We start from the raw sequence: 12,300 nt of genomic DNA, 5'->3' as shown, positions 1-12,300 counted from the left end.
ATGTCAATCACTTGCGAAGTTTTGAAAGATAATTGTATAAAGCTTTAAAATAATCTTTGGCTTTTGGAATTGCTATATGTTTTACATCTTAACTTCAAATTATGTCACGTTTCCTTGTCAGTTATTTTTTTTATCTCTTCATGCAATTGTTGACAACAGAATTTTATAAAAATTAACCATACACAATTATTGTCACTATTAATTTTTTTTTTCTGTTTTCTTTCATTTAATTTTAATTTTGTGGTCATACACATAAAAATTAATCACACAAAATCAACCCATACAAAACTATCTCCTTTTATCGTTCTTTCAAACTTGATGCGCTTATATATACTCTTTCAAAAACAGACTTTCTTCACTGATTCCGTACGATACAATTCTGCCCATACAAAAAATGCCTAATTTTATTTTAAAATTATGTGCCAAACTAAAAAATATTAAAAATATTCCACCTGAAAATGGCTTAAACTCTAAACAAACTGTTATTATTTTATTTTATTTTGTAATCGCTTTGAATTTTATTAAATTTTCATTCCAATTTATTTTGTATATTTTTGTTAGTATAGCTAGAATGTGAGAACTGTGGCTTCCTCACCTAGCTATCACCATGGAAAGGAAGTAGCTATCACCATGGAAGAGCTTTTTTTTTTTTTTTGTTTTTTTTTTTGTTTTTTTTGCTGACCCCTATGCCCCCACCCTCTCTGGAGCAAGTAGGGGCCACCAGGCCTAGCCACTTCGTCTTGTTTATCTTCTTATTAAGTGCCGAGATTCCTTTGTACATATTAAAAAATACATTGTTTTAATATTGGGACTGCCTGTGAGCAAAATTAATATATATCTTTTGTTTATCTTCTTTAAGTGACGAGATTGCGACAGAACCGCTGTATTGAGATGGTTTACGGATATGGCCGTCTTTACTCTGACAGCATAGATGTTCACATGCCATGGACAGATAGTGGTTGATTACTCGTTCGATAGTACTTAGGTGGCAGAAGTTACATTTTTTATAATCTACTGCGTTCAAAATTATGATTTTTGTTTGTTAATTTCAAGAGGTTTCTGAACATAATCTACTGCATTTTGAAAAAATTATAATATTTTTTGTTTAAAATTTAAAGAGGATTCTAGATTGATGGTCAACATAAATTTATCTGGAGAAGATGTTTCAATTTTGAAAAATTTATAATTTTTTTTTTTTAAATTTCAAGAGGATTGTGGACTAAAGGTTAGACCTGGTAATTTGGATCATGACACGGTGACACGATTCGAAAATGACACGGAATAAATGGATTTGGGTTTATTATAAATGGGTTCGGGTCATAATCGGGTCAACCCGTTTAACACGATTATTAATCGTGTCATTTTCGGGTTGACCTGTTTAACTCGAAATTGACCCGTTACGACCCATTTATTAAACGTGTCAGTTTCAACCCGACACGATTATATACCTATTACAACCCATTTAAATTTAATTTTAAATTAATATTTTATCACTAATATAATATTTAATAACTAAAAAATATTATAAATTAAAAATTTTATAAAAATAATTTTCTATTACTAATTTTTTAAAAACAAAAAATACATCTTTAATAAAACAAAAACATAAAAATAAAAATAAAATAAAAAAATTTTTCGGGTTAATAGGTTAATTTTCGGGTTAACGGGTTAATAGGTTAGTTTTCGGGTTAATAGGTCAATTTCAGGTTAACGGGTTAATAGGTCAACACGACCCGTTAAAATAATCGTGTTAAACGGGTCGTGTCGTGTTGACCTGTTTATAAACAGGTCGGGTTAGTGTTTTAGGTACCTGACACGATTAATAAATGGGTCGTGTTCGGGTTAGACATTTTTGACACGATTATTAAACGGGTTGACACGAACACGACCCACCAACCCGAATTACCAGGTATACCAAATGTCAACATACCTTTCAATCAAGGTATCCTTTACTGACACGTTTTACACATGTTTAAAAATAAAAATTAAAATAAAAGTTTCTGAAAAAAATAAGGTTGAACTGGTATTTATTTTTAAAATAGTGTTTATCTACATGTACTGACTGTTGGAACAGTAAAGCATTTACAGACACGTTTTACACGTGTTTGAAAATAAAAATAAAAATAAAAGTTTCTAAAAAAAATAAAGATTGAACTGGTATTTATTTTTAAAAATAGTGTTTATCTACTGACTATTTTGAGGATAAATAAAAAAAATATATATATATATTATTATTTTTCTTTTTGAGTATCATATTAATTTTTTTCATTTTGATTTTATCAAATTAAAATTACATTGCATCCATCTATTTGCATCAACTGCAAATTCATTTGAATTCCCTGAGGAGTAGTTGAGATGGCAAGAGCTATTCTAATTGAACTGCTCCAGCCAGTGTGGGCCAAAAGGTTAAAGTGGTACAACATGGAAACAATCATTGTAAAAAGTAGTGCAAACTGATTCATGTATGTTTGCGTTATTGTTTTCAAATCGACATTTTTCTGAATGATTCTACAGAGAACCAGACAGATTCATGGGGACTGTACACGTCCCAAATTACAAAAGAAACTGCCATTTCCATAGCCACATGTCTGACTGCCATCCAATTTTCCATACTATGTGTCTTTCCCTCGCAACAGCTCTTCCTCAATGTTTTATATTAATTTCTGTTCTGTTATTATTATAATAAATGTTATGGCACAGCTGTAAATAAAAAATACAATTTTTTTTGGTTAGAATTTTCTAATTGGTGGGACCTATCTGAATAATTTCTCTAGAAGTAAGAGTTCTACTACAAAACTTAACCGTGCATAGTGATAGTGGTCGACTATATGAAGGAATCCAAATCAAATTTGGAAAAGGAGAATTAAATAATATAAGTAGTCATTAATCTTCATATTTTTGTTTTAAAAGCTTGTAATCTTGTACAGAACAGACTAATAGATTTTGGCAACATGGATTTGATTTCTGAATTGCCTGAACATATTCTTCATCATGTGCTTTATTTTCTTGCTGCCAGAGACGTTGCCAAAGCAAGTATTTTGTCCAAGACATGGAGAAGTATAGCGTTATCATGTCCCTATGTGGATTTGAGGACCGAACATTACTTTGAGTCAACAGAGATTAGTTTCAAACAATATGTGGAGACTACTTTACAAAACTGCATCACAAAAAACCTGGGTTTGCGGGCAATTAAGCTGAGAATATTCTACTATGAACCAGAAGAATGGGATGATCTAATCAACCGGTGGATCAATTTTGTCGCTAGGACTAGTAGTAGACTCGAAAAGTTTGATATTGACCTTGGGAGGACTAAGAATGCACCTTACAACTTACCTGAAGGTATTGTCTTTTCTTTCAAGACATTGATCGAATTATCTTTATGTGGATTTGGACTTGACAGCTCTAGCAAGTACTGCCATATAAATCTTCCTCTGCTACAAAGCTTGATTCTGTGTGATATGGATGTGAATGATACATTTGTCCTGAATTTTATGTTTAGCTGTCCTTTGCTTGAGAAGTTGATAATTAAGGAATGTGAGAAGCTGACAAGTGTTAACGTTTCAAGTCTTCAGAGGATCAAGATGATTCTTATTCAATACTGTGGAAAACTTACAAGGGTTGAGGTTAGAGCTCTAAGCCTCCAGTGTTTCTCCTTTCATGGAACTAAATCTATGCCATGTGAAATTGACTTGGCAGGTTGCCATAACTTGAAATTCCTAAGTCTGCATACCTTATGCAAGATGGCAAGTCTTGCATGGGTTCAAAATCAAATATCTAAGCTTGTTGGCCTTGAAATTTTGATCTTAGATTGTCTTAATTTGGAATCTATAAAGATCTCAAATTCCAAACTAAAACAATTAGAAATTGAAAGGTGTAGGAATTTGGGAATTATGGCAACTGAGTTTGATGCTTTGAGTCTTCATTCAGTAAAATTTCTATACAATAAATTGCCTTTTTATTCCATAAACACTTCAAATTTAAGAAAAGCAACTTTTGAATTTCGTCTGGGAGATCACAACGACACTATGTGGTTTTATAAATTGAAAGAATTATATGAAAAGACTATTCACATTGGAGATCTTAAGGTCGCGATACAATCTCTAAAAAGTAAAACTTGGGTACGTTGATCTATTCATATGATTAATGTTACAACTCTTTTTTTGATTATTAATTAACATCTTCTTATGATCAATCATTCTCTAATTACTTGTTACTACTCTATGTGTGACATGTGCAGAGCGTGATAACCTTTGATGAATTGAGTGAACGAGTTCTCATTATACTGGAGGAACTCAAAGAGTTGAATCCCCATGTCACAATTTCATCAATGAGCTCTGCAGATTGGTTGCTCTTTCTATTTTCGAAGCAACGCTGGACAAACATGTATGTGGCATCGTCATCTCACAATAATGACATTATGAGGGTAAATACTAATTCATGTATATACATATATATATATATATAATGTATCCTGGGTTGTGTATTACACTTATATTCGACAAATTGAAAATTTTCTAGTAATGGCGGTCTTGTTTTTTGTCTGTATATATTTTTGTAGGTATTTTACGATGAGGTATTTAATAAAAAAACAGGAGAGATCTGCCGCTTAAATCGTTTAACCGAGCGTTGTAGTCGCTACTACAACTTGGATGGCGTTGAAATTGAGAGAATAGAGTGGATAGAAGAGAGGGATAAAATTATCCCATTGTTGAAGCCACATCAAACGGCGTTCTACAATGTTATGAGTGTGAAATTGAAATGGCAGAAAAAGGAAGAAATTAAAGATCATAGCTAGAGAACATCGAATGCTACCACATATTCTTTTTATGAAATATATTTTGTAATTACACCATTCGAACCGTGATACTGAATTATTTTTACATTGGATAAAGGACTCAAATTATTAGTCAGTCTTTAACTGAAGATATAAAAAAGTAATCTCTAGACAACTGAAATTACGTTGTGTCTAACAAGCACATGCAAAATAGTTGTTATTATTATTATTATTATTAGTATTTTGAACGGACAAAAATGTATCTCTAAATAACTAATATTAAATGTTTAAGCAGTGGCAACACTGCCAGGCAGAACAAGGGTGGGCTTTCTATTTGATTGTATCCAAAGGCCCAATGAGTTGGGATTTTCCAATTGGACCAGATCATTTTGGAATAAGCGGAACATTTGAAGAGGATGGGCTTCAAGAAAACGATTTCCGAGTTGGGTTTTTCCCATAAATAGCCACCTTACAACTCCATTTTAGAAAAATAGTAATTTTTTTTTTTAAAAAAAACTAGCCACCTTGGGACAAAAATACCCTTGATAAAATTGAAAATTACGCAAAAGGTTTTTTTTACACCCTTTCCTTTCTTCCTCTACACAGCCGTTCGTGGGGGTGGGGTTTCTACAAAACCGTTCGTGGGGTTTCTCTAAACTCTTTGCATCTCATCGCCTTTCACTCTCATTTTTTTGTATTTTCTCATATCTCAAACTAAAATCAGGTAAAAATTTTATCTTTTTTCTTATTAGATGAAAGTAAGGAAATATGTGTTTTTTTTGTTTTTTCTCTTTCTCTTTTTTCTTGTAAGTTTTATTAGTTTAGGATTTTTTAAGCTTTTTATTTGATATGGATATGCAAGAAATTGATTTATGAGATGTTATATGTGATTTTAAAGATACTTAGGTGGCATATGGTTTGAAAATAGGAGAAATTTTGTGTAAAACTGAAAAATCGCGAAAAACAGTAAAAACGGAGGAAATTTGGCGAAAAAGATGAATTTCCGCCAATTTCCTCCAGTTTGTCAGTTTTCGCAAATTTCCGCCAAATTTCCACCAAATTTCCGCCAGTTTTTTGCCAGAATTTCCGCCAATTTTCCGCCAGTAGGAAAAAGCTATATTTGGCTCGAAAAAAAAAACAGAATCAACTTTTTTAATACAGTTAATATGTTTGTTTAATATTATTCAAAATTTTATATATTTATTGATTTAGTTTAACGTTATTCATTTCTTGTGGAAGGTGGGAGTTTGAGGGGTACAGTTAATCTCCAATCAAAAACATGCTCATGCAAAGTCTTCGATCTTGATTAATATCCTTGTGATCATTGTATTGCCGCTTGCAGAGACCGAAAAATTGCTCCTTATGGCATGTGTTCTCATTACTACACCGCAGATGCATATCGTGCAGCTTATGCTGAGTCCATTTATCCTTTGTTAGATGAAAAACAGTGGCATGTCCCGGATGACGTGGCAAGTCGCATTGTTCTTCCACCAAGATGGACACGTAGGCGAGCCGGTAGACCGAGGATGCAACGCATACCATCAGAAGGTGAAGATGTTATTGGACGTAGATGTAGCCGATGCGGTGGTGTTGGACATTATAGGCAGAGATGTACGAATCCATTGTCTTATGCTTCGAATTAGAAAGTTTTAATTTAGTGTTATGGTTTAATATGTTTTGATAATTATTTCATATATTGGATATAATATTTTCTATTCCACGGTGAAAGATTTATTAGCAATCTTTTTTTTTTTTTTGAATTTAATCCTAAATGAAAAGAGGCTTTCTGGAATTGATTTTCAATCTTTAGTTTACATATCATTTATGAAATGTCCAAATGATTTTGAAAATAAAAAAAACATATATCAATTTTTTTTTTATTTAAAATGGTTATTGATTTTAAATGTCACTACATTTTTTGTTAATTCCATCTTCATCTTATAAAATATTTGTCTCCACTCTCAATTTTTTTTTACCCTACTATTAACTTATATAATCTATTAGAAATTGATTTTCCAAGTGGAGGAAATTAGTTTCTAATAGGAGTAAAAATTATTCAACGATTTCCGCTTGGAGGAAATGTTTTCCAACAGGAGGAAAACTATTTCCGCTTGGAGGAAAATTTTTCCACCTGGCGGAAATTTATCAAGAGGCTTCAATTTTTCTTCATATGGGATTTCCGACTGGAGGAACATTTTTCCTCCATTTTTCCTCCAGTAGGAAAATTTTTCCGCCTATAGGAAATATTTCCGACAAGCGGAAAATTTTTTAAAATTTGCAATTGAGCTCTTAAGGCGTTTGTGCATAACGGAATTCTAATAAATAAACATGGCACATTTCCTATAAGGTCAATTACTTATCCTTACATCAATACCACATTGTTATCTTTGTTAAATGAACATTATAAGCCACCATTATATTTACAATTAAAAGTCAAATATAATAAATAATATGCATCTATAAACATGACAAAAGGAAAGAAAAATGCATCACCACGCAGCTCATATGCTAAGTTCTTTGTTGTAAGCCTCATATGCATACTTCTTCCTAAAGAACTCCATGTCATCTTGTGTGAATGTCAATGGTAATCTAGCATGTACAAATTCGATGGTCTTGAGTGTAAATATGCCACAGTCACCACTACAAAAACAAACAATTATTATAACATATATTAGTATTATTAGAACCATATTCAATAGTTAATATTTATTCAACAAGCATGTAAGTATTAAGAGGTTTTACCCGTTACTTTGCTGAAGGGTATTTTGCGCCAATTCACATGTAAACTCGTCAACGGAGTCTACAAGATCCGGCCGCTGCTCAGAAAAGGATGCAGACCGCAGTAAATATGGTAACATTATGCATAATTTCTGGAAATAAATTTGTCCCTTGTATCGGTTACCAGCCTTATCCGAATCATATACAGTCATACGACGCTCTTTCAAGTCCATGTGCCCTACCACCCAATGTATGTTGCGCTTGTTTAGTGGAATCAACAACTGTCAATACATTACAGAATTTCAGTTAGCACAATAAATAAAGGAAGGCACATGAATAAATGAATAGTTAACATTACACAATTTGGACATGTATATATTACATGATTTACGTATTTCCATGGCTTGAACTCCTTCATTCGAATCCCCAGCACATATTCTTGCATTGCGTATGAGAATTGGAACTTAGATGGACAAAACGCCTGTTACATCTTCTAATTTCAATGAACCTGAGCTCGATAATGAAACCTCTAATTTGCCCGAGAACATAAAGCAGCAGGACAAATTCTCTGAATCAATGAAAGGAAAGAAAAAGTACCAAGATGTAGCAGCTGCAGCTCAAAAGGCGTTCATATCAGCAGCACATGCAGCAGCAGCTGCAAGAGCTGCTGTCGAGCTCTCAACATCCAATTCCCAGGACCGAGATGATCAAAATGGTTCTGATCATCAAGGAGGAACCATATCAGAATTTGATAATTCTGGAAAAGCTCAAATTCAAATGGACACTTTTGAAGCTTCTATGGAGACAGATCACTGGGATAGTAAACTCGGTTTTGATAAGATCCATCTTGATCCTATCGACAATCTCAGCAGCTCAGAAGGTGAAGACATGATAAATAACAACTACAAAACGCATCTCCAAAAGGTGGCACAGAACAAAATAAAACAAGAGATAGATAAGAAACTATATGCTTTAAGTTTGGGTTTAAACAATCCCACCAACATATCCAGAGAGAGAAAAATAATTTCCCACAATGAGCCGTCGAGCAATAGTAAAATGGTGTTTAAAGGAAATGTTGATGGTCTCTCGGATGAGGATATTATTAAGCTTCCATACCAATCTCCAAGGTGGATCTCACAAAAATCTCAAACTGATTCCAATTAAAGGAAAACCTTCACTGGAAAGACGGGAAGATGGTATCAGTGAGGAGTACATGAGTCTATGTTAGAGAATGAAAAGCTTTTCTTCCTAACATATGAAAAGCTTTTCTTCCTAACATTTACTATAGTTTCAAGGATTATGGTTTTGATTTCTTTATTTCTTTACACATAAATTTTTGACACACAAACTTCAGTATTTAGATTTAGTATTCGAAATAACGATAGAAAATTCTATCGTATTAGATTTATTCTTGGCACCATCTATATAAGGTTCACTTTTATCGAACTATCGCTATCTGGTCTCCATATATCACCGAAACCCGAGCTTGATCATGGACAACAGCTCTGAATGATCAAGCACTAAAAAGAAATTGGGTTTCAAAACAATGCATTCAAATGACAATTTAGGCTAAAAGCCAGAAGGTGAAGAAATTAATATATATATATATATCTATATATATCTATATATATATATATATCATTTGAAAAGAAAATGAAAGCCGAGAGAGAGAGGAGAGACTCAGGCATGACCACATCAAGATAAGACAGTGCAGTTTTTAAATACAGTTTGCAACATAACATGGTCTAACACTCATGGTTTGACTTTCATAAGAATCTAATGGATGAATACCAGAGTATACTATACATAATGATGCAACTACAAACCCAAAAGGGAATTTGAATCGTTGATTAAGTGGCATACCAGTTTAAACCAACTCCAAAATGTTAAATTGCATCAACAAGAAACAAGCAATTTTCTATGTAAACAAGCTCTTGACATATGCAATCTACATAATCAAACAAGTATACCAAAAAAAAAACAATACATGTTTCATACAAAATAAAACACAATTGAAATACTAGCTCAATGAAAAAGCGAGGAAATTTTCTACATGGCTGCTTATGTCAAATTGCCCCCACTTTGCTGCCACAAGTTGATGATGTCAGTAGCCTGATTGAGAAGAATAATCATCTCCTTTTGAGATATCCAGGGCTTGCTTTCAAGGAGCACCTTGAGCTCCTCCCAAGCATCTTTCCTGGGCCAGAAGTAGTAGGGACTTAGAGGGATTGTGCCATGACCAGGTATCAGTTGGTCAAGCCCAATGCCGATATTCTAAACCATCCAAATGAATTTCAATACAAGCCTTGGTTTCTTTAATGGCTTCACAACCACTCCAAGCTTCTACAAATATCAACAAAAAAAAAATAAATAAGGAAAAGGAATCGCCTTTATCACTGATTATTTTTTTGGTCACTGAGAAATTGTGGGAAATCAAAGCATTAATTAGATATATCTAATTGTATAAATATATCTATTCAGTATGCTTCAAACAGCAAGTTGATTCCCAAGAAATCAAACTAAATTTCCATACTTTTCCAGGCAATAAGCCAGTCTGCTAAAATGCGAAGTTGAGAAAATTCAGCATATCTATATTGACAAACCCAATTCCTTGGATTATTCCATTTTCAGCTCAAATAAAGAAAAAACCAACTAAAATGAAAGAGAGGGGAGAGAGAGAGAGTTGAACCTCTTTATTTTCTGAAGGGGTTTCGGAGGTAACATCATCGACGGGGGACTCTTCAGCCACTACAGATTCGGCGGCGGCTGAAACAGAGAGTTGGAACTTTCTGGAGGGGTGGCGGAGTTTGAACTCAGAGCCTGAGCGAGCAGTGAAAATGGAAGATGTCCTTGGCTTCACAAATACCGAAGAGGAGGAGTGAATGATAGGCTTGAGATTTTGAAAGTGAGCTTGGGGAAGCGATGTTGAAGGCTTGAAAGACGCATTCCAATTCGCAGCTTGAAACTGATGAATTGCCATCGATGTCATCCTCCAACCTCACCTTATCTAACATGCACACACGGACACAGACACAGAACACACACACAGAGAAAGAGAGCTTTCTTTTATTTTCTCAGTTTTGTTTCCCTAACTGAGAGACAGCTGTGGATAAGGAAGATTCGGCAATTGGGAAAAACAAGTACAAAGGGTATTTTGGTCCTGATGTACTAAAAGGTGGTTATTTTTAAAAAAAAAAATTTTTTTTTGCTATTTTTCTAAAATGAAATTGTAAAGTGGTTATTTTTCGAAAAAACCCTTTTTACTTCCTATTATTTTACAACTTCGGGCCCATGTATGTTTGCAAAGCCTCGTTAGCAAGCTACGCTAGGGATAGCAAGCGTAGGGATAGCAAGCGTGGAACGGGGCAGGGGAGGGTTCCAACGTAACCTGTCCTGCCACAAAAACATTAATCCCATCTTTGCCTCGTATGCATAATTGCAAATATTCTTTTAATCTAGAGGTGGGTATTAGCCGTTGGAAAAGTGGGGTTGGACGGAACTCCCCGATTCCTCGTCACCAAAAAAAAAAAAAAAAAAAAAAAACAAATGAAAAATATTTTTAATAATATATTATATATTCTTAAAATATGAATATTTATTAATATAGTTATATTTAAGTATTAAAAAAATACATAAAATATTTATATAAATATATATTTTATTAATAATATATATATATATATATGGGGAATATAATCCCGTCCTCGCCCCGACTTCAATCCGAAATATGGGTTTTTCCTCCGTCCCAGTCCTAGTCCCAATTCTCTATTTAATAAAAAATTTCCTATTAATCATGGATGATTCGTTCATATAAAATATCTAGAAGATATATTTAATTTAGAATTTAAAAAATTTTAAAAGTTTAAATGTATTCAATTTAAATTTTAAAGGAGTTCGTATAAATCTAATGATATTTAATTTAAATTTTGATTAATTTTATAAAAATTTATTAAAATCCAGATGTATTCAATTAAAATTTTATAAAATTCTTTTAAAATCTGATGGTATTAAAAAAGTTATTGATTTTAAAAAATTTAAACAATGATATATTTTAATGGATTTGACAGGATTTTAACAGTGAAATTGTGAAGAAAATTATTAATATAAAATCCAGTCTTAAACCCAAAAATTTCGTTGGATTCTTATAAAATCTGTATGTAATCTGTAGAATTTCATAATAATTCATCAAAACCTTTAAAGTCTATAAATCATTTTAAATCCATCAAACTCTAAATTGAACACACCCTTTTAATATGCAATTTGACCAGACAGCTTTGTAAAGTATTTTCCACAACCTTTTTGAAATTAATCTTGGTTTTCCTAATCCTTCCTCAAATCCACGGTAGGCCATGATAATCTTATGCTTCTCCATCTCTTGGACAATATATTTGTTCAGACAGTGGAAGAAAATCAAGTATGTGATGAAGAATTGGCTCAGGATCAAATCCATGATGCCCAAACTCCCTATAATTCGTTCAGAGATCGAGTATGTGATGAAGAATTGGCTTCAATTAAGGCTGACATCAACCATATTAGTTTTATAGTCCAAATATGACGCGCGTGGATGAGAATTTCCCCTATAGTTCACCACTATATACATTTGCCCTGACCATATAGGTTAAAGTTTAAATAAACCCTACCACTAGAAAAATAATTTCTTTTCCTTATTAAATGGTTCAGTGGTTGGCACCATTTCGCATTTTCAAATAAATTTGCATAATAACATTTAATAAGAGGATTAATTAATCTTTAACATTATGCAATTTGCTATTTAATTCACATTAGATTAATTATCAAATTGATTTTTA

The 12,300-nt window shown here is 32.8% G+C and overlaps 3 protein-coding genes across 3 annotated transcripts; 1 reads left to right on the top strand and 2 right to left on the bottom strand.

Annotated features, from left to right (window-relative positions):
* The first annotated feature begins 2,888 nt into the window (after positions 1-2,888).
* Positions 2,889-4,882, top strand: LOC132800385 (putative F-box/LRR-repeat protein At3g18150). Its single transcript, XM_060813941.1, has 3 exons — positions 2,889-4,118; positions 4,238-4,423; positions 4,559-4,882. The coding sequence occupies exons 1-3, from the start codon at positions 2,952-2,954 to the stop codon at positions 4,793-4,795; spliced, it is 1,590 nt and encodes a 529-aa protein (XP_060669924.1). The 5' UTR covers positions 2,889-2,951; the 3' UTR covers positions 4,796-4,882.
* Positions 4,883-7,093: 2,211 nt separating this feature from the next.
* On the bottom strand, positions 7,094-7,748 carry LOC132800503 (uncharacterized). Its single transcript, XM_060814346.1, has 2 exons — positions 7,517-7,748; positions 7,094-7,414 (listed from the first exon to the last, which is right to left on the bottom strand). Exons 1-2 carry the CDS (start codon positions 7,723-7,725, stop codon positions 7,276-7,278), a joined length of 348 nt encoding a protein of 115 aa, XP_060670329.1. The 5' UTR covers positions 7,726-7,748; the 3' UTR covers positions 7,094-7,275.
* A 1,937-nt stretch (positions 7,749-9,685) lies between these two features.
* Positions 9,686-10,583, bottom strand: LOC132802182 (small ribosomal subunit protein cS23y-like). The gene is made up of 2 exons (XM_060815204.1): positions 10,182-10,583; positions 9,686-9,835 (listed from the first exon to the last, which is right to left on the bottom strand). The coding sequence occupies exons 1-2, from the start codon at positions 10,479-10,481 to the stop codon at positions 9,767-9,769; spliced, it is 369 nt and encodes a 122-aa protein (XP_060671187.1). The 5' UTR covers positions 10,482-10,583; the 3' UTR covers positions 9,686-9,766.
* Between the last annotated feature and the right edge of the window lie 1,717 nt (positions 10,584-12,300).

The sequence above is a fragment of the Ziziphus jujuba genome, chromosome 1 (genome assembly GCF_031755915.1).
Source record: "Ziziphus jujuba cultivar Dongzao chromosome 1, ASM3175591v1".
Classification (NCBI taxonomy): domain Eukaryota; kingdom Viridiplantae; phylum Streptophyta; class Magnoliopsida; order Rosales; family Rhamnaceae; genus Ziziphus; species Ziziphus jujuba.
The sequence above is the reverse complement of the archived record's forward strand: the minus strand, read 5'-3'. Positions and strand labels throughout refer to the sequence as shown.

Excerpts from the sequence above, each read along its gene's own strand:
- LOC132800385 (XM_060813941.1), top strand. The coding sequence starts at position 2,952 with ATGGATTTGATTTCTGAATTGCCTGAACATATTCTTCATCATGTGCTT. Across the intron at positions 4,119-4,237 it reads CTCTAAAAAGTAAAACTTGG|AGCGTGATAACCTTTGATGA; the intron begins GTACGTTGATCT and ends TGACATGTGCAG. Across the intron at positions 4,424-4,558 it reads ACAATAATGACATTATGAGG|GTATTTTACGATGAGGTATT; the intron begins GTAAATACTAAT and ends ATATTTTTGTAG.
- LOC132800503 (XM_060814346.1), bottom strand. The coding sequence starts at position 7,725 with ATGGACTTGAAAGAGCGTCGTATGACTGTATATGATTCGGATAAGGCT. Across the intron at positions 7,415-7,516 it reads ACCCTTCAGCAAAGTAACGG|TGGTGACTGTGGCATATTTA; the intron begins GTAAAACCTCTT and ends TTGTTTTTGTAG.
- LOC132802182 (XM_060815204.1), bottom strand. The coding sequence starts at position 10,481 with ATGACATCGATGGCAATTCATCAGTTTCAAGCTGCGAATTGGAATGCG. Across the intron at positions 9,836-10,181 it reads CCCCTTCAGAAAATAAAGAG|AAGCTTGGAGTGGTTGTGAA; the intron begins GTTCAACTCTCT and ends TGATATTTGTAG.